This window comes from Armigeres subalbatus, chromosome 1, assembly GCF_024139115.2.
Source record: "Armigeres subalbatus isolate Guangzhou_Male chromosome 1, GZ_Asu_2, whole genome shotgun sequence".
NCBI lineage: Eukaryota > Metazoa > Arthropoda > Insecta > Diptera > Culicidae > Armigeres > Armigeres subalbatus.
This window is the reverse complement of record NC_085139.1, coordinates 66,646,336-66,665,582: the sequence shown is the minus strand read 5'-3', so window position 1 is coordinate 66,665,582 and position 19,247 is coordinate 66,646,336. Positions and strand designations below refer to the sequence as shown.

Below are 19,247 nucleotides of genomic sequence, written 5' to 3'. Positions count from 1 at the left end.
AGAACTAGATAATGAATTTAACACGAAAGCGTGAACTAAATTTTTCATTTGCAATTTTTCATTTGCATTCAGACTATAACTATTTGGAATAATAAATTTCACTAATAATTCTTCGCACTCTTTTGGTTTAGCTTTGATGACGGTGCAAATCTGCTTATTTTTGTTTTCATCTAGCTTGCTGACGTTTCTCCGTCAGTTACATCAATTTTCTTCTCTTTGCGGACTGTCATCCGGAAGCAAAGCGCTGTGCCGGCCTGGGTTACCGAAACGAGGGGTCTTGTCGGCACATACCCCCGCCCGTAAACCTTGGTGAGGATCAGGGACATCCGAAACTCCAGGGAGAGGTTTACGTTCCTCCACGACATCTAGAACAGCTAGCTTTACGGCTGCTTTTCGGATAACGCCTGTCGATGTTCGGACCAAAGCTTGCCGCACTCTACCATCTCGTCCGGGGTAGACCTCTTCGACTCGGCCCCGAATCCACTGGTTCTTTGCCTTCCCATCCACCACTAAGACCAGGTCTCCTACCGCAATATCTTTGACGTCCTGGAGCCACTTACATCTGCGCGTGATGACCGGCAGGTATTCTTTCAGCCACCGATTCCAGAACTCGCCGGTGATGTACCTGGCTAGCTTCCAGCTACTACGAAGAGTCGAACGAACGTCCAAGTTCTCCGTAGCCAGAAATTTCATTCCAGAGGAATTGCCCAACAAAAAGTGGTTGGGCGTCAGGGCCTCTTGATCTGCAGACTCAAGCGGAACGTAGGTCAGAGGTCTAGAATTGATCATTGCCTCCGCCTCGAGCAGAATCGTTGCCAACGTTTCGTCGTTCGGTCTGCGTGGTCCATCTATTATTGCCCCGATCGCCACCTTAACTGAATGCACAAGTCTCTCCCACGCTCCACCCATGTGCGGAGTAGCGGGTGGGATGAACTTCCAGGTTGTCTGCGCTGTGGTGAACTTCTCGGTCAGGGTTTTCTTCGTTTCTTTGGTAAGCTTGTTCAACTCGTTACTGGTTCCCTTGAAACATGTGGCATTGTCTGTCCAGAATTCCCTTGGAAGTCCGCGGCGGCAAACGAAGCGTTGAACAACCATGATACATGACTCCGTGCTCAAGGAGTGTACCAGCTCCAGATGGATTGCACTGGTAGTCAGGCAGGTGAATAGGGCCACCCACCGCTTGACGTTGCTTCGGCCTATCTTGACGAGCACTGGGCCGAAATAGTCCAACCCGGTGAACGTGAACGGTTGGTTGAACGCTGCCAGACGCATTTCGGGAAGCGGAGCCATCGCGGGTGGTTTTGGAGCCGACTTTGCGATGCGGCACACTACGCAGTTACCAGCTACCTTATCCACCAACCTTCTTGGCATCGGGATATCGAAGCGCTGGCGAATCTCATTAACAACCGTCTCTCGGTTGGCGTGACGGAAACGGCGGTGGAACCAGTCAACGATGAAGAAACTGATCGCATGCTGCTTGGGGAGAAACTTCGCTTCCATCGCTACGTAGGGGGCAGCTTCGATTCGACCACGACTCCGCAGAATTCCTCTCTCGTCAATGAAAGGCCATTTCGAGTAGATATTGCTGGACTTCTTCACCACGACGTGGCGGCGATCCGGCGGACCTTGAGATGTAGCGAGAACGGCGACTTCATCAGGGTAGGCCTCGACTTGGGCTAACTTCCACAGCATTTCTTCTGCTCGCCGTAGTTTGTCACTGTTGAGAACGCCAAGCTCCAACGCAAGTCCTTGCTTCTTTCTGCGAATGTTGTCGACGAAACGCAGCACGTAGGCTGTTGCACGGTGTAATTTGGTCCAACTGCTAAACCGAGCTAAATCCACAATCGGATCGAAATGTGCCAAGAGAAAGTGTGCAGGTCGTAGCTCTTCGTCAGTTGAAGTGATCGTTCGTTGTTGCGGCCAGTCCTCTTCAGGGTCTTTGAGGAAGGTTGGCCCCTGGAACCAAGGGCTGTCCATGGTTAACTGCGGACTAGATACCCACTTGGTAGCTAGATCGGCGACGTTGAGCTTCGTAGGCACCCACCTCCACTCACGTTGCTCTGTGGAAGTCAGGATTTCACCGACGCGGACGGCGACAAACTTGTGAAAGCGCCTGTGATCATGGGAGCGAATCCACGCAAGTACCGTACCCGAATCACTCCAGCAGAAGCGACGGCTGATCGTGAAACTGTGCTGGTTCTGGATGGTCTCTAACAGTCGAACGCCGAGGACGGCTGCTTTCAGCTCGAGTCTAGGGATAGAGAGCGTTTTTAGCGGAGCTACTTTGGTCTTGGCGCCGACGAGCGCCACTTGTATACCACTGTCTGTCTCCAGGCGAAAGTGCACTGCGCAGGCGAATGCTGACTCGCTGGCGTCGACGAATAGATGTACTTGAAGACCGTCGAGACTTGCAGGGAAGGGCGAGCGGAAATAGCACCGAGGAATGCGAAGCTCACTAAGTCGTCTGAAGAGATTTGACCACTGCTGCCACCGTTCATATATGTCCTCCGGTATCTGTTGATCCCACTCCGTTCCTTTCGCCCAAATGTCTTATAACAGAATTTTACCGTGTACGAGGAAGAAGGCGATGAACCCGGGAGGGTCGAACAAGCTCATCACAATCCTGGCGATTTCCCTCTTTGTTGGAATGTGACCTTCGGCGAGTATGGACTGTAGATCTTCCCTCAGGCCGAACGTGTACACGAAGACATCGTCGAATGGAATCCACTTCATGCCGAGCACCGATTCCAGCTTTTCTCCTCGTTCTAGGTCCAGGTTCTTCGGCTCAATTTCGCATATCGCACCGATTCCCTCGAGAACACCTGCTTCGTTGGACAAGAAGTGACGCAGCGTGAAACTAGCCAGAGAGTGTACCAACTTAACCTCGTCGACGACCTCGATCGCCTCCTGGACTGTCTCGAAGCTGTCCAGGTAGTCATCCACGTAGTGCTTGTTTTTGATAGCCGCGGCAGCCCGCGGATATTGGCCTGAACACTCTTCCGCGTTGAGGTTTTTGACATACTGTGCAGAGGTTGGAGAACAGGTCGAACCAAACGTGGCGACGTCCATCACATACACCCTAGGTGGATCCGACGGGTTGTCGCGGAACAGAAACCGTTGCGACTGGCAGTCGGGTGCTCGAATCTTTATTTGGTGGAACATCTCCATGATATCTCCACACACGGCGACTGGAAACTGACGAAACTGACGGAGAACTTGCGGAAGCGGGGACAGTAGGTCCGGGCCCTTGAGCAGCTTGGAGTTGAAGGAAACGTTGTTCTTTTTGGCAGCTGCATCCCAGATTAGCCGCACCTTGCCGGGTTTTCTGGGGTTCGTAACAACGCCCAACGGGAGATACCAGACTTGTTCAGCTGCTACGGACGTCAGTTCAGCCAGGCTTGCTTTGTGGGCGTATCCTTACGCTCGTATTCCACGATCTGCTCTCGCACTCGTCGTTCCAATTCTGGATTCTGCTGCAGCTTTCGCTCTAGCGCCTCCAACCGACGTACAGCCATGGGGTAGCTATCGGGAAAACTGTGATCGTCCGCTCTCCAAAGCAGTTCGGTTTCGTACCCCGATCCAGAGGGAACGCGACGCGTTGTGTCTACCAGCAGCTGTCTAGCACGCTTATCTTCTTCCGCTTCAACTCCAGCTCTTCCTGCAGTTTTCGCTCGCGCATCTCACTTTCCTCTTGCGCTAGTCGCCGTTTTTCCTCCAGTCGGCGTTCCTCTTCGGCCAACTGGCGCCGTCGAATATCTTCTTGCTCCTGTAGTGCTTCTTCTTGCAGCCGCTGCTCTTCCGCGACGAGCTTTAACTCCTCATCCAATATCTTCTACCGGATACTGGACGAGACACTCTTCGGTGGATCAGCAGCCGTTTTCCCCTTTTTCGACGTTGTTCTAGAACTTCCTTTCGCGGCTTTCTTCTTCGTCTTGTCGTCCCCGGAGACTTGGAGGACCCCTCCGGTAGAAGGTCCCTGCTTGGCCATGCACTTCCCACAGACATACCTTATGTCGGGTTGTTTCACGCTCCCATCGACTCCAGCACATCCGAAGTGCTCCCATAGCTTGCAGGCGCTGCACTGGACCATCTCGCTCTCCGCTGTATCGGGCCGATCGCAGAACTGGCAGTTCCGTGGGGCGTCCGGGTTTTGGGATTTTTCACCATCCATCCTTGCTTGCTACCACAAATTTCTTAAAGAATGTGGGGTTAGGGTAGCGCCAACTCTCGATAGCAAACTCGTTTCTTTTGGAAGGTTAGCTTTAAGCTAAAATAGAGATAGTTTTATTTAGCTATTATTTGAATTTAGTTTGAAAAGACCCTAATATAGACTTACAAATTTGGTGACCGTTATATTTTACGCAAGCAAGTCTGGGTTGTGCTCCCGCGACTAAATCGATCGATCGCAATTGATAATATATAATCGTTAGATAACACAATTCATCATATAATTTTTAGGCAACACAATTCACAACTACTTACAATATTCGATCGGACTGACTGATCAGAACTAGATAATGAATTTAGCACGAAAGCGTGAACTAAATTTTTCATTTGCATTCAGACTATAACTATTTGGAATAATAAATTTCACTAATAATTCTTCGTACTCTTTTGGTTTAGCTTTGATGACGGTGCAAATCTGCTTATTTTTGTTTTCATCTAGTTTGCTGACGTTTCTCCGTCAGTTACATCAATTTTCTTCTCTTTGCACACTGTCATCGGGAAGCATAGCGCTGTGCCGGCCTGGGTTACCGAAACGAGGGGTCTTGTCGGCACAATATTATTGAACTTCTTCGAAAGTTGTTTGGCCGAATATACCATTTGGCCGATCACACCATTAGGCCGAAAGTTATTTGGCCGAAAAGGTCATTTGGCCGAACAGGACATTTGGCCGATTAGGACATTTGGCCGAATAAGCCATTTGACCGAATAGGACATTTGACAGAAAAGGTCATTTGAAAAGTGAGAAATGAGGAGTGAGAAGTTAGACAGCAGTGAGCAGTGATAAATTAGAAATGAGTAGTGAGACGCCTCACTTCTCACTCCTCATCTCTCACTTCTCACTGTTAAAAGTGAAAAGCGCAATGTGAGTAGAGGGAGCAAGAAGTGAGTTGTCTCACTTCTCACTCTTCATTTCTTACTACTCACTGTGAGTGTAGTAGTAGTGAGTGGTAAGCCATCTCACTTGTCACTCCTCATTTCTCACTTTTCAAATGACCTTTTCGACCAAACGTCCTGTTCGGCTAAATGTCCTATTCGGCCAAATGTCCTATTCGGTCAAATGGGGGAAGGGTCATTTTGCCGAAAGCCATTTGGCCGAATGCCACTTGGCCGAATATACCATTTGGTCGAACAGACCATTAGGCCGAAAGTCATTTGGCCAAAAGGGTCACTTGACCGAAAGGGTCGTTTCGCCGAAATGATCATTTGGCCGAAAGGGGCGTTTGGTCGAAAGGGTCATTTGGCTGAATGGGTCATTTGGCCGAGAGGGTCATTTAGCCGGAAGGGTCATTTTGCCGAAAGGGTCATTAGGCCGATAGAGTCGTTTGGCCGAAAGGGTCGTTTGGCCGAAAGGGTCGTTTGGCCGAAAGGGTCATTTGGCCGAAAAGGGGCGTTTGGCCAAAAGGGTCATTTGGCCGGAAGAGTCGTTTGGCTGAATGGGTCATTTGGCCGAAAGGGTCATTAAGCTGAAAGAGTTGTTTGACCGAAAGGGTCGTTAGGCCGAATTGGTCATTTAGCCGAAAGGGTCGATTGGCCAAAAAGGTCATTAGGCCGAAAGGGCCATTTTTCCGGAAAGGTAATTTGGCCGAAAGGGTCATTTGGCCGAATAGGACATTTGGCCGAATTGTTCGGTTCTATCACAAACTCCCGAATGACGCTCGCCCGAATTCCCTTCGCCCGAATGATAAACTCCCGAATTCCATTCGCCCGAAAAGACCAAACGCCCGGAATAACCATTCGCCCGAAAAGATCATTCACTCGAATAGTCTATATGCCCGAATAAACTCTTCACCTTACTTGATGAAAAGATTTTTTGTGACTAATAAAAAGAAATAGTATATTTGATTTCCTACTTATCTCATATTTTGTTGTATACGTCTCTCACATGAATCTAAATATTCGTTTCGTTTATGTGTGAAATAATAAGAAAAATAACGACGTTATGTACTTTCTCTTTCATAATATTCAAAAGTCTGTTAAGGTAGCTTCACATATCGGGATTTTGGTCCGCATATTTTTTCCCCAGGGCACAGGGATCAAAATCCGGCGGAAAACTTTCCCGAGGTGTTAAACCCTATATAACATTGATTATCAATAAATTCTACTCACCACTGTCTTGCAATCCATTCACATAGAAAAAAAAGCTAGTTTCAATCGCTCAGCACTGTTGAGAGAATCAGATATTGAAATATGTTATATGTATGATGGTCACTTATACCGGTTCACAAACATACTGAAATGGGTCAAAATCTGACGGAATAATTAGAGCTGTAGCGAAAAATAACGTTGCAAGGGTATTTATTTAAACTAATCGTCAAAAATAAGAGGCGCAAATAGGAATTCACCCTTCTTTTCTTCATACATTGTTCTTTCTAAATGTATTGAAGACCTGATTTCTTCCCTAAGTATTAAGGTTCAAGCAAAATTCGTTAAAAAAAAAGATACGCAAAAACGAGCCACGTCGTATAATGTAACGCCGGTGACGACGTGATGAACTCTTATAACCATCAGAATGTGACGATATATATGTGCATATCGACAGATGCTATAGGACAACATTGCACGCAGAACCTTTCTTGCGATCGAACATTCATATCCATGGTAATGATGGGACGATCTTTCTATTTCCTTCAACACATCATTCAGTGTTGTAAGCATAAGCCAAGATTTGAATAATTGACGGAACATTCTCAACTGCTCCACAACAATTTGTTCTAGTGTTCACAATTCACGGAGCTGTGTGCGAAGGTCACATCATCGAATCGTTCCCTTAATATTAATGCTAAAACACGGGAACGTATGATACAACCTTTTGTTCATTGATGGAACGAAATTTATCAGTATACGTTAGATTCAGGGTAGATACTATTGGATTTTGAGTAGTGTGAAGTGGGTGTTGAGACGTCTTACTACACATTTCGCGCTTCTCACTTTTTTCAGTGAGAAGAGAAAATAAAGAGTGAGAAGTGAGACGTCTCTCTTCTCATTCCTAATTTCTCATTTTTTAAATGAACTATTCGGATAAATGACCTATTCGGTCAAATGACCCATTCGGCCAAACGGCCTTTTCGGCCAAACGACCCTTTTGGCCAAATGACCCTTTCGGCTTAATGACCCTTTCCGCCAAATGACCTTTTCGGCCAAATGACCCTTTCGGCCAAACGCCCCTTTCGGCCAAACGACCCTTTCGATATTCTCCCTTCGCTTTGTACAGGGTAGGCTCATCCATTTAAAGAAGGCATTATCCCTCCCTTCGCTGAGCTGATAAATGATCAGTTCAGCCGTTGTCGCCATGTCCATTTAAGTTACTACAGCCCCTGTGTCTTATATGCAGTTTAAACTTGTTTAATACAGAAGTTCTAAGTTCTCCAAATTGATCTATAGTTCATATTATTTGGTTTACCAAGTCAACTACCACTGGTATAAAATCGAAATCAATTCAGTCCATACAAGTTCATGTTATTTGGAGAACCTGGAACATCTGCAATAAAGTAATTTGAACTGCATATTATACGAAAAGGCTTTAGAGACTCGCATGGGCATAGATGGTTAATTATCGTTATGAACTACTTTTGAATCTGTGAATTTTGTAAATTGACTTTGAAATTGGTAAATCGAAATTTCTTCACTCTGTATGACAGCATCCAAACTATAGCAAACCTGATGTGGTAGATACTTTGTCTACTACTTAATTTGCAACGGCAGGCAGCTTTCATCTCTGCTTCGCCTGTTTCCAAGAAAAGAAAGTGCACTTTGGTGACCAAAGAGCAATAACACGCCCTCGCAAGAATCAACCAACTACGCCTATGCATCGAACCCGGTAAGCGTGCTTTGGTTGCTGGAGTAAAAACTCGTCGCATCATTTTGGCGCGTTCTTTGTTTGCTGCGGGGTGAGATAAGCCTTAATGGCGTTCCTGCTGCTGCTGTTGCTGCTTCTGCCGCCGCCGCCGGTTGAAGTCGTAAAACAAAAATTCGATGGAATCGAGATGTAGGTACCTTTTTGCAGTCAAAGAACCGTTCAAACACAGCCATAATGGAAACGATGACGAAGTGTTGTTCTCCGGAGCTTTGTGGGAGGGAATCGGTTTATCAGCCCCTGATGGGTTTTCTTTCTTCTGGTGAAACAGGCACTAGGGGAGGACCGAGATCGTTGCTTTCGTTCTGATTACTACGAAGCGAATTAGGTATTACATTAGTACTAAGCATTGTGCGGGGTCCCACCCCTCTGGACCCAGCGGAGTCGTTTGAAATTTTCGTTTATCTTAGTTGCCGCAGATTATGGTAAAAGGTTTTTTTTTTAATTTTCTGAAGAATTTTCCTTTACTTGTCTCAGCACGATAGAAGATCAGCTAACGATTAAATAAACTTTGTATCAGGCACCTTCAAATGAACTAATAAGAAATATGTTTTTGGAGTGAAAGAATAGTCTTTCAGTACAACTTTGTTGTACGTGTATGCTAAATATCTTCGGAGCCTTCGGAAAGCTACGTGTTCTAATTCGGTTAAAACGGCAATAACAAAAATTAGATAATTACATCCCATTGATTGATGTACTGCAACTCATTCCCTAATATGCTTAACTTGTTGGCGCAAACTTCTATGTTGGAATTAGTACAAATACGTTAATTTGTCCTAACCAGAACCCACGGGCGGTCATCGTGGTCGGGTGAGATAAATGAATTCCAGCTCTTTGAGCTGAATGTAGTGCCAGCAAGTTTGACCAGAAACAATTACGATGTTTGCCGACTCGAACCATCACTGGTCAGAACCACATAGTCAGTCAGGGCGGACGGCCCAGTGAAACTGTGGTGGATAGCCAAATAGCAAGCGCACTGCACGGGCGTACACACAGATCTGTGTACCAACCAAACATACACAAAAGTTCGCAAATTTGCCTTCACGCCCTGGAATTTACGTGTGTAATCATACTGGCCTCACACTTCTACTCGATGCTAGTTATCGGAACTTCGATACAGGCACCGGATGATTTCGCTGGAATGCATTCGGGTGGGGAGGAGCTTTTTCTATTGAAATGTGTATTTTGTCTATAAAGCGATCGAGTTACGTTAAATTATTCCTTAAAATGGATGCTTTAAATGAAATTATAAATAATGATGCGACAGCTTTGCATGATTTACCTTCCCCGGAAATAATTTTCTCGTTCACCTAAAATGTTTATACACTTGATAGAGTGTCCACAGTAGCATTCAACATGAGGATTTTTTTCTAATGTCCATTGAAAGGTTATAGATTTATGCAATATCGAGGAAAAAACGAGTATTTACTCGATTGTTTTTGTTAATACGCGTTTGCTTACTGCGTTGCATAATGATGAGTTGATCGGAAGGTTAGCGCGGACCCCAAACAACATGTGTATTGAGCTTCAGCTATTAAATATGAAATGCGGGATCTAAAAAATGGAGGAAGGCCTAAAAATCCTATTTTTACGTTACGTAATTTGTAAACTCCCTCACAGGCCAGCGTGCATAATCAACTCATAAGTATTGCGGAAAACAAGATCCACAATGAACATACTTTCTGGCGAGAGTATTGCGTGCTTTTGATGGTAGGGGATAGTCGCGTTCAAAATCTCACGATGATAAATTGATTGTCCTCCTTGATGAATGAGTTTCCATAGGGTCGGTACAGATGGGTCATATATGCCTAGCGCTTTAGATTGGCTATGGAAAATTACAGAATAGAGCTAGGTCCCCAGCAGAATAGATCATCAGGATGTCGGTTTCACAGGAAAAATATCGGAGGTCAAATTTGACTATACCCTGAGGACTCAAATATCGAAAGCCTTGAGAACAATTCGCTTCTGAGAGAATGCAAATGTATCAGGAACCACATTGTTTGATGATTCTAAACACTAAATCAAGTTCAATCATCCTGATCGTTGAGACAGTGACCAACTTTGATACGATAGGATGTAACTATCAATGACGCCCATGCGTCTGTGGCATGGACGTCCTTACGTCCCGAGCCAGCTCACCTTTTATAACCTCGCAGGGTCGACACAACGTGCTGGGGAAAGACTCACCTGTATAAATGTTAGCTCTCAACCTGAAAATAACTTTTCTTTCGGCGCATGCAATAACTTAATCGTTAAATTTGAGATTAACAACAAATCCAAGAAAAAGCTATATTTGCTCTCAATCTAGTGATTGTATTTAAGAAAAAAAAAACTAATTCGACTCTTATGACTCACTCACTGCCCGAAGATTTCACCTACTTGTAACGTTGTCGTCGTCACCAAGACTGTCACGGCTCCGGCGACTGTTCTTCCGCCGCGCTCTGAAACACTGCTTGTCTGGATCGCTTCACCCGTCGCAGGGCTGGTGTTCGATTATCGAACTTGGTGGTGCCAGGTCGTTTGTTAACGTACGACCAGTTCAGCGCATCTGGGAAGTCTTCACAATTCACTTCACTTTTCTTCGGGAGGAATTAAACCTAGCATGCAGTGCGACACCTCGTCTAACTGGTCAGAACTCGCGGACAGTTCCCACTCGTGTCGACTTAAACGTACAAACCGGAAGACGACCTCTTCGACTAACTGGCCTCAACGTTAGCTATTAGGAGGACCAGGAATGCCACTAGGTGGCCACTAAAAGCACAACTTGCACTACACTTTTAATGTCTGTGGCATTATAGGTATTGTAGAAGGAGTCACACTACTAAAACGTCTTTTGTGAATCTACCGTGTGATATATTTCACTATCGGGTAAAGCTTGCGAGCGAATAAACGTGGGTCAATAACCACCGGTAAAAAAACACGGATTCACACTTGCTGAACACTACATATTAAAAAACTTGGCACCGTCTATCTTGGCTTCCCAGGATCTAAGAGACCCATGTGGGGGACGCTTGTCCCTTATATAGATTCTAGGTACCACTATCAGCTTATCAGTAACGATCATGCAATTTTCTGAATTCTTTCCATCCATATCATTTTGGGTAGGGTGTGATAGTGAGGCGCGGGAGCTTGCCTCCACGAATACTCTCGTGGTCCAGTGAGGTGGCTCTGCTTGGATACATATCGAGCAGTGGAGCCTATCTACGAGTGCAATATTTAAACTTCTCTAACGATATCACTCAATCTAATACTTCAATTAAATTCTGGTCAGGGTCGTTGGTGAAATTGCGGAAATAAAGCAAAATTTTATTATATAATACAGTAGTTATTGCACGTAATTTACATTTACTGTCACTAGTATATTTCTTTAGGCAAATCTGACACCAAAATGAAGTATTTTGGGTTGTAGCATTTTGAAAATGTTACAAGGAATACGAGATGCTCAAGGCTCTCCAAAACGTTATCTAGTCCAGCCCATGGTATCTACCAGATCAATCTGGGCTTATGCAAAGTCCTCATCATCGGCATATACCCAATCCGGTCCAGTAGGCACATGCGCATCATTTAAACCCTATATTCTTGAATACGAGGTGGTCATGGCACTCGAAAACATTCTCGAGCTCAGTTCAAAGTATCTATCAGATCCATCGTGACTTTTGCAATGTATTCATCGTCAGTATGTACCCAATCTAGTCTAAAAAGCATATGATCTTAAGTTCAATGAACATGAGGTGTCCAAGATTCTCGAAAATGATCTTGAGCTAAGATCCAGATTTTCCGTAATGCTGGGTAGATACCTTTACGTGGTGTATTACGGAGTAAGATCTACCACACTGTGCTCTAGTTCTTACTATTCTTGTTGATACTTATGAGTGATGGTCGGAAGAGTATGGAACGACTATAATTTGCTTTTAGATGACCCACCTTTTGCTTCTTTTGGATGGAGTCAATGAAGTAAATTATAAAAACGAAACTCAATCTTAGACTGGTTTCGAAGCCAGCGACATGAATCTCCTAGCTTCAGAGAGCTGATTAGTTTGGAAAGAAGCGGATACGAATTTGGTGGATCTGCTAAACCCTCTGACTGATTAGAGCTCTGTGTAAAGGTGAGATTCTGAAATGCCAATTGCAATGCAATCAGATCTCCGTACTCTCCCCTCCGGAAATGCAAACCTGATCGAACGTCTGTTCTCCATGTCAGAGGTGGCTGATCATCGTCTGAATGCCAGCTTTAAGCAAAATTGTGCACCATTGTTCATGTTCACCGGAAATTAGGGCGAAATGATCTTTAGGAAATTTAGGGGGCTTGGTGTCAGGTTGGTGAAAGCCAGCTTAAAAAAAACAGCCATGAAAAATCCGTGAGAGAATACGGATCGGAACAATCGGCATGGGGACATCAGATAATATGACTCCATACAATCGGCAACGACCTAGGCGACGAATAAAGGATCACGATTGGAAGCTTCGAACATGGATTTGCAATTCGATCGGCCATTAGAAGCACCGCAACCGCTGCACTAGGCACGGTGCCCCCGGATCAGAGAAACGACTGGTATGACGGCGAATGTGAGCAGTTAATAGAAGAGAAGAATGCAGCATGGGCTAGATTGCTGCAACACCGCACGAGGGCGAACGAGGCACGATACAAACGAGTGCGGAACAGACAAAACTCGATTTTTTGGAGGAAAAAGCGCCAGCAGGTGGATCGAGACCGTGAAGAGACGGACCAACTGTACCGCGCTAATAACGCACGAAAGTTCTATGAGAAGTTGAACCGTTCACGTAAGGGCCATGTACCACAACCCGATATGTGTTAGGACATAAACGGGAATCTTCTTACAAACGAGCGTGATGTGATCCAAAGGTGGCGGCAGCACTACGAAGAGTACCTGAATGGCGATATGGCAGACAACGGTGGCGGTATGGCAATGGAGCACGCGCGCAGGACATGCGACTTCCGGCTCCGAATCTCCAGGAAATCCAGGAGGAGATCGCCCCGCTGAAAAATAATAAAGCCCCTGCCCTGGAGTTGACCAACTACCAGGAGAGCTGTTTAAACACGGTGGTGAGGCACTGGCTAGAGCGCTGCACTGGGTAATTATCAAGGTTTGGGAGGATGAGGTCCTGCCGCAGGAGTGGATGGAAGGTGTTGTGTGTCCAATCTACAAAAATGGCGATAAGCTGGATTGTAGCAACTACCGCGCAATCACATTGTGAACGCTCTACCACAGACCAAGTGTTTGCCGTACGTCAGGTATTGCAGAAATTCCGCGAATACAACGTGCCCACACATCATCTATTTATCGACATCAAAGCCGCATATGATACAATCGATTGGGACCAGCTATGGCAGCTAAAGCATGAACACGGACTTCCGGAAAAACTGATAGGGTTGATCAAGGCGACGATAGATCAGGTGATGTGCGTAGTTCGAGTTTCAGGGGCATTCTCGGGTCCCTTCGAAACGCGCAGAGGATTACGGCACACGGTATACGGTACCACACGAGTGGTACGATTTTCACGAAGTCCGTCCAATTATTTGGTTTCGCCCACGACATTGATATTATGGCACGAAACTTTAAGATGAAAACGGAATGAATTATGGCAAATTATGCTTCAACATGGTTTTTTGGTGAAACTGATACGGCTGATTCGTATAACGTTGGACGGATCGAAATCAAGTGTAAGGTAAGGGTTGCGGATGAAATATCGACGTCATTTGTTACCTTAGATGGATTAAAACAGGCTGATGCAGTCTCGAATCTACTGTTCAATATTGCGCTCGAGGGAGCGATTAGGAGAGCTGGTGTGCAAAGAAGCGGTACCATTAGGACAAAATCGCATATGCTCCTGGGTATTATTATGGACTTATTATGGACTTCGTAGCCAGCTTAAGTCCCGTAGTCTGCAAACGAAAACAAAATTCGCGCTGTATTCTACTCTGATTCTTCCGGTGGCTTTATACGGCCATGAAACATGGACGTTAAGGTCACTCCTGACAGAATCCAAGTTTCAAAGTGCTCGCGTTTTCGGGGGCCACCACTCGATATGGTGGCGGCTGACAACTGTCATTTTTGTTGATTCAGCTTTGCTGCGTCGCAGCATGCGTGAAAAAATAAAAATGACCATTATGCGTTGCTTCCGTATCGAGTGGTGTGCCCCCGAAAACGCGAGCACTTTGAAACTTGCATTCTATCAGGAGTGACCTTAAGGACACTCCTCACGGAAACCAAGTTTACAAGTACTCGCGATTTTTGGAGGCACACGACTCGATACTGAAGCGGCGCAGAACTGTCATTTTAGTTTTGCTCCGTCGCAGCATGCTTGAAATAATAAAAATTACAGTTGAGCGTTGCTTCCGTATCGAACTTGGATTCCGTGAGGAGGAGTGACCTTAAAGGAGGCTGATCGGAGAGCTTTCGAAGTGTTTGAGCGTATGGTGCTGCGGACAACACTCGGTATTTGGCGGTGTCGTATGAACTACGAGTTGTACCAGGTGTATAAAGGGCTGGATATTAATAAGCTTATACAACACGGCAGATTACTGTGGGCTGGACACTTTGTTCGTATGCCGGAGGAACGTCAAGTGAAGATAATATTTAGTAGAGAACCCGGAAGAGGCCGCAGGCTTCGTGGGAGGCCGCGTGGATTTTTGGATGGATTTTTGTAGTTGAAAAGGACCTGAGGGCGATTGAAAGCGATTGGGCCAGAATCGAGTCCAGTGGAGAAGAATACTCCATTCGTCGTAGGTTCATCGACGAGCTATAGCCCATCAAGTATCAAGTAAGTATACAAGTTTGATAAATTTATGATTAATTATTTGTGAGCGTCTTTAGAGAAATGTTACACGGTTAAACGACTATTTTCTTCCTTTAACTTCCACCAATTTATTTTTAAGTATCAAACAGATACATATTTTGTCCTCCACTAGAGGACTTCTTCAGTGTTTTTGTTATTGACAAAAAATAACAAAAACACTGAAGAAGTCCTCAAGTGGAGGACGAAATGCGTATGTGTTTGAAACTTAAAAATTAATTAGTGGAAGTAAAAGGAAGAAAATAGTAGCCGTTGATAAATTTGTTTCCATGACTTGTTACGATTCTTTGCAAAGGGCTTTAAGAACGGTACCCAGCAACATAATTCCTCGCCCGTTTTCGCGATGCTGGGTCATTAGGCCGAATGGTCATTAGGCCGAATGAGAACTGGGGAGTGAGAAGTGAGAAGTACGAAGTGAGGAATGAGTAGAGCATGAGCATGAGCATGATTGACCGCCCACGGTTGCTACTCCGTTATTGCCAGGTCAGCTGTAATCATACAGAGAAGCAATAGATTAAGTTTGGGACTAACGTCATCTTCAATATGTTAAAACTGGTGACCCACAAATAAGCAATACCAGCGCCGGCCGTGTCCGAATGCAGGTCAATTGAGGAATAGGTAGGACATTGTTGAAGTGATACTCGCTTTGATAGTCCACGAGTCATCTGCACTTCCACGAGAAATCACCAGAGTATTGGATGGCAACGGGTCTCCAGCGCCACTCCTTCACGTCTCTCCCGCAAACATTCGAATGCTACGAATAGCGTCGAACCAAAGTCCTATATTCAAATTACTAACCTGTTCATCGCGAATGGATTTACTTTCCAGGGGCTCTCCTTAGCCGTGCGGTAAGACGCGCGGCTACAAAGCAAGACCATGCTGAGGGTGGCTGGGTTCGATTCCCGGTCCCAGTCTAGGCAATTTTCGGATTGGAAATTGTCTCGACTTCCCTGGCCATAAAAGTATCATCGTGTTAGCCTCATGATATACGAATGCAAAAATGGTAACTTGGCTTGGAAACCTCGCAGTTAATAACTGTGGAAGTGCTTAATGAACACTAAGCTGCGAGGCGGCTCTGTCCCAGTGTGGGGATGTAATGCCAATAAGAAGAATAGATAACTAATTATGAATTGTAATGGTTCATAAATCTCCTACAACAGATTATATTAGGGGCCATCCATAAAGTACGTCACGCTCCTAGGGGGGAGGGGGGTTTCCGAGCAGCGTGACGACTCATACAAAAATTTTAGAGTTTTAATGCAAAAAGTGTGACGAAGGGGGGAGGGGGGGTTGAAAATCGCCAATTTTCGCGTGACGTACTTTATGGATCTTATAGTGATTTTATGAGTGAGGCTATTTTGCCCTCCGGGTGCATTATTATTTATTAGGAAGCACCTAATCCTCCCAACTCAGTCGTGCTATTCCTGCCAGCGACCAGCAGACGTCCCGGTCCTGTGCTTGGGTCAGGAAATGGGGTCTTCCGAACTAAGGTCGGCAAGTACTCTCAGTTAATGAATTCTTCTCTGCCTGATAGTGTTCCGATTTGCAGTGCCTCATCCGCTTCTCGCCACATGCAGTCCGACATATTCATCTACTACCAGAACGTTGGAGGAATTCACGGCCTTCTGGACGAATATAGACTAGCTGTTCTGGATCAGAACTACGACGTCATAGTGTTTACTGAAACCTGTCTTGATTCTCGAACTATTTCGAGCTACGTTTTTGGAGCCGGCTACGAAGTTTTTCGCTGTGATCGCAACAAGGAGAATAGCAGGAAAACTACCGGAGGTGGCGTACTTGTTGCAGTTAACTCCAGCTTGAAAGCAAAAATGCTTGAGGACGATTCTTGGAACACCGTTGAGCAAGTATGGGTAGTTATTCAGCTTGGTGACAGGCAACTATTCCTCTGTGCTGTGTACATCCCTCCGGATCGGAATCGCGACTTGGATCTCATTGACACACACTGCCGATCTGTATCTTGTGCTTTAGATATGGCCGCGCCTTGTGATGAGGTTGTGATTTTGGGCGACTACAACCTTACGAGCATTACATGGACTCCTATTCACAGCGGCTTCTTCCGTCCGGATCTTGAAAGCTCCACGTTCCACGCAGGTGCCGTTAAACTTCTGGATAACTACAGTATCGCAACGCTATCTCAAATCAATGGCGAGGTTAACGAGAATAATCGCTCTCCGGACCTCTGCTTCGTATGTGGTCGTACCACGGCACCTTCCATCTGTTTGGCTCCTGCACCCTTAGTTAAGGATGTTGCTCATCACCGCCCTCTAGTGATTGCCGTCGAAGATAATGTTATGCGTGATTTCTTCAACCCCCCAGCCGTGGTGTCGTACGATTTCCATAAGGTGGACCATCGCAGTATTACTGAAGTGCTATCGAATATGAATTGGGAACATATTCTTGATCCAGTAGACATTAATTCTGCTGCAGAAACTTTTTCTCACATCATGGTGCACATAATCGACAGGCATGTCCCAAAAAAGTCCGTTCGACCAGACTCTCGTATCCCGTGGATGACGAATGCTCTCCGGTCGCTGAAAAGGTGCAAGAAAGCTGCACTCAAAAATAACACGAAACACCGTACGTTGCTACTCAAATTCCACTATGTTAGACTCAACAACGAGTATAAGCGGATCAGTCGTTATCATTTCCTACGCTACCAAAGAGGGATACAACGACGACTAAGATCTCACCCAAAGTCCTTTTGGAGCTACGTAAATGAACAGCGCAAAAAGACTGGATTTCCATCGTCCATGGTATTCAATAGTGAATCTGCAAGCACCCAACAAGGTAAATGCAACCTGTTCTCAACTAAATTCGCCAGTGTGTTTGAAGACGAACAACTACCTGTTGATGTCGTGACCACCGCTGCCAGCAACGTCCCATCAGCTAATCAATCGCTCGGTGATATCGAGGTGAATGTCGAAGCCATCTCGAGAGCGATGTCAAAGCTTAAGACATCATCTAAGCCTGGTCCTGACGGTGTTCCATCGATGATTCTCAAAAAGAATATTACCTGTCTGCTGGAACCCCTTCTCCTGTTATTCCAACTATCTCTATCCAGCGGCACATTCCCATCGTGCTGGAAGACTGCAGATATGTTTCCGGTCTACAAAAAGGGGAGCAAGCGTGATGTGAACAATTATCGGGGTATCACATCGCTCAGTGCAATAGCGAAGCTTTTTGAACTGGTTGTCATGGACCCGCTGAATGCCCACTGCAAACAATATCTTTGCGCTGACCAACATGGTTTTACAGCTGGTCGTTCAACAACTACTAACTTGTTGTGCCTAACGTCGTACGTCACGGATAGCATGATTGAACGCACTCAAACGGACGTGATTTACACGGATCTTTCTGCAGCATTCGATAAGCTGAACCATTAAATTGCAATCGCCAAGCTTGACAGACTTGGAGTCGGTGGAAATATTCTCGATCGGTTTCGATCACATCTGACCGGACGCCAGCTTGTGGTTGCTTTAGGCGATTGTCGCTCAGATAGTTTCCGCGCATCGTCTGGTATACCGCAGGGCAGCCACTTGGGGCCTTTAATTTTCCTGCTTCACTTCAACGATGCTCACCATGTAATCGATGGACCACGGCTATCCTTTGCGGACGATCTGAAGATATTTCTTCGCATCTGCTCAATAGCCGATTGCCAATCCCTCCAAAACCAAATCACTGTGTTTGCCAACTGGTGTTTTTTTTTTTTTTTTTTTTTTTTTTACAAGGAGAATGCATTTACACACTAACCCAGTACACGTGCATTGTAGTTGCCAAACTACCACACGGAAGTGTACTGGAGTGTCGGACTCGACCATACCGGTAATACCGACTAAACTCCCTTGGGCTCCACCATCGTTTCCCCAGGAACTACCTCGCAGTAATACTTCTGGGGGACGGCAGTACTAAGCGTACTCGCTCATTATCGCTCACACAGGCACTCGTCCCACGCGAGACTGACTTGGGTGCTCGCACACCATTCACTCCATTTGAGTCTTACTTGGATGCTCTCCCGGACGCTCCGCTGCCATGCCTCGAGGTGTCAATAGCGGTAACTGCCTGGGCCTACAGATATTGCGCTACGACACTCCTGCCTCAGCACGAGCAGATCAATCACACCACTGCCGAAGCAGACCACACGCTACCCTGCCGAAGCAGGGACACTCCCCATGCACCACATGTGCACAACTGTAGGTGTGTGGGTACAACCCACTGCTACCCTGCCGCCGAAGCAGCTTCTCCAAAGACCATTCGCTCCATGTGACCCTTTTTCAGGTGCTCACTCTAACACTCCACTGCCATGCCTCGAGGTGTCGATAGGTCCCTCGAC

General features: G+C 45.9%; 1 protein-coding gene across 1 annotated transcript; it reads right to left on the bottom strand.

The window, feature by feature from the left end:
* Window positions 1-201: 201 nt before the first annotated feature.
* Window positions 202-3,515, bottom strand: LOC134206225 (uncharacterized). Its single transcript, XM_062681913.1, has 3 exons — window positions 3,403-3,515; window positions 2,594-3,325; window positions 202-2,251 (listed from the first exon to the last, which is right to left on the bottom strand). Exons 1-3 carry the CDS (start codon window positions 3,513-3,515, stop codon window positions 202-204), a joined length of 2,895 nt encoding a protein of 964 aa, XP_062537897.1.
* Window positions 3,516-19,247: the final 15,732 nt, after the last annotated feature.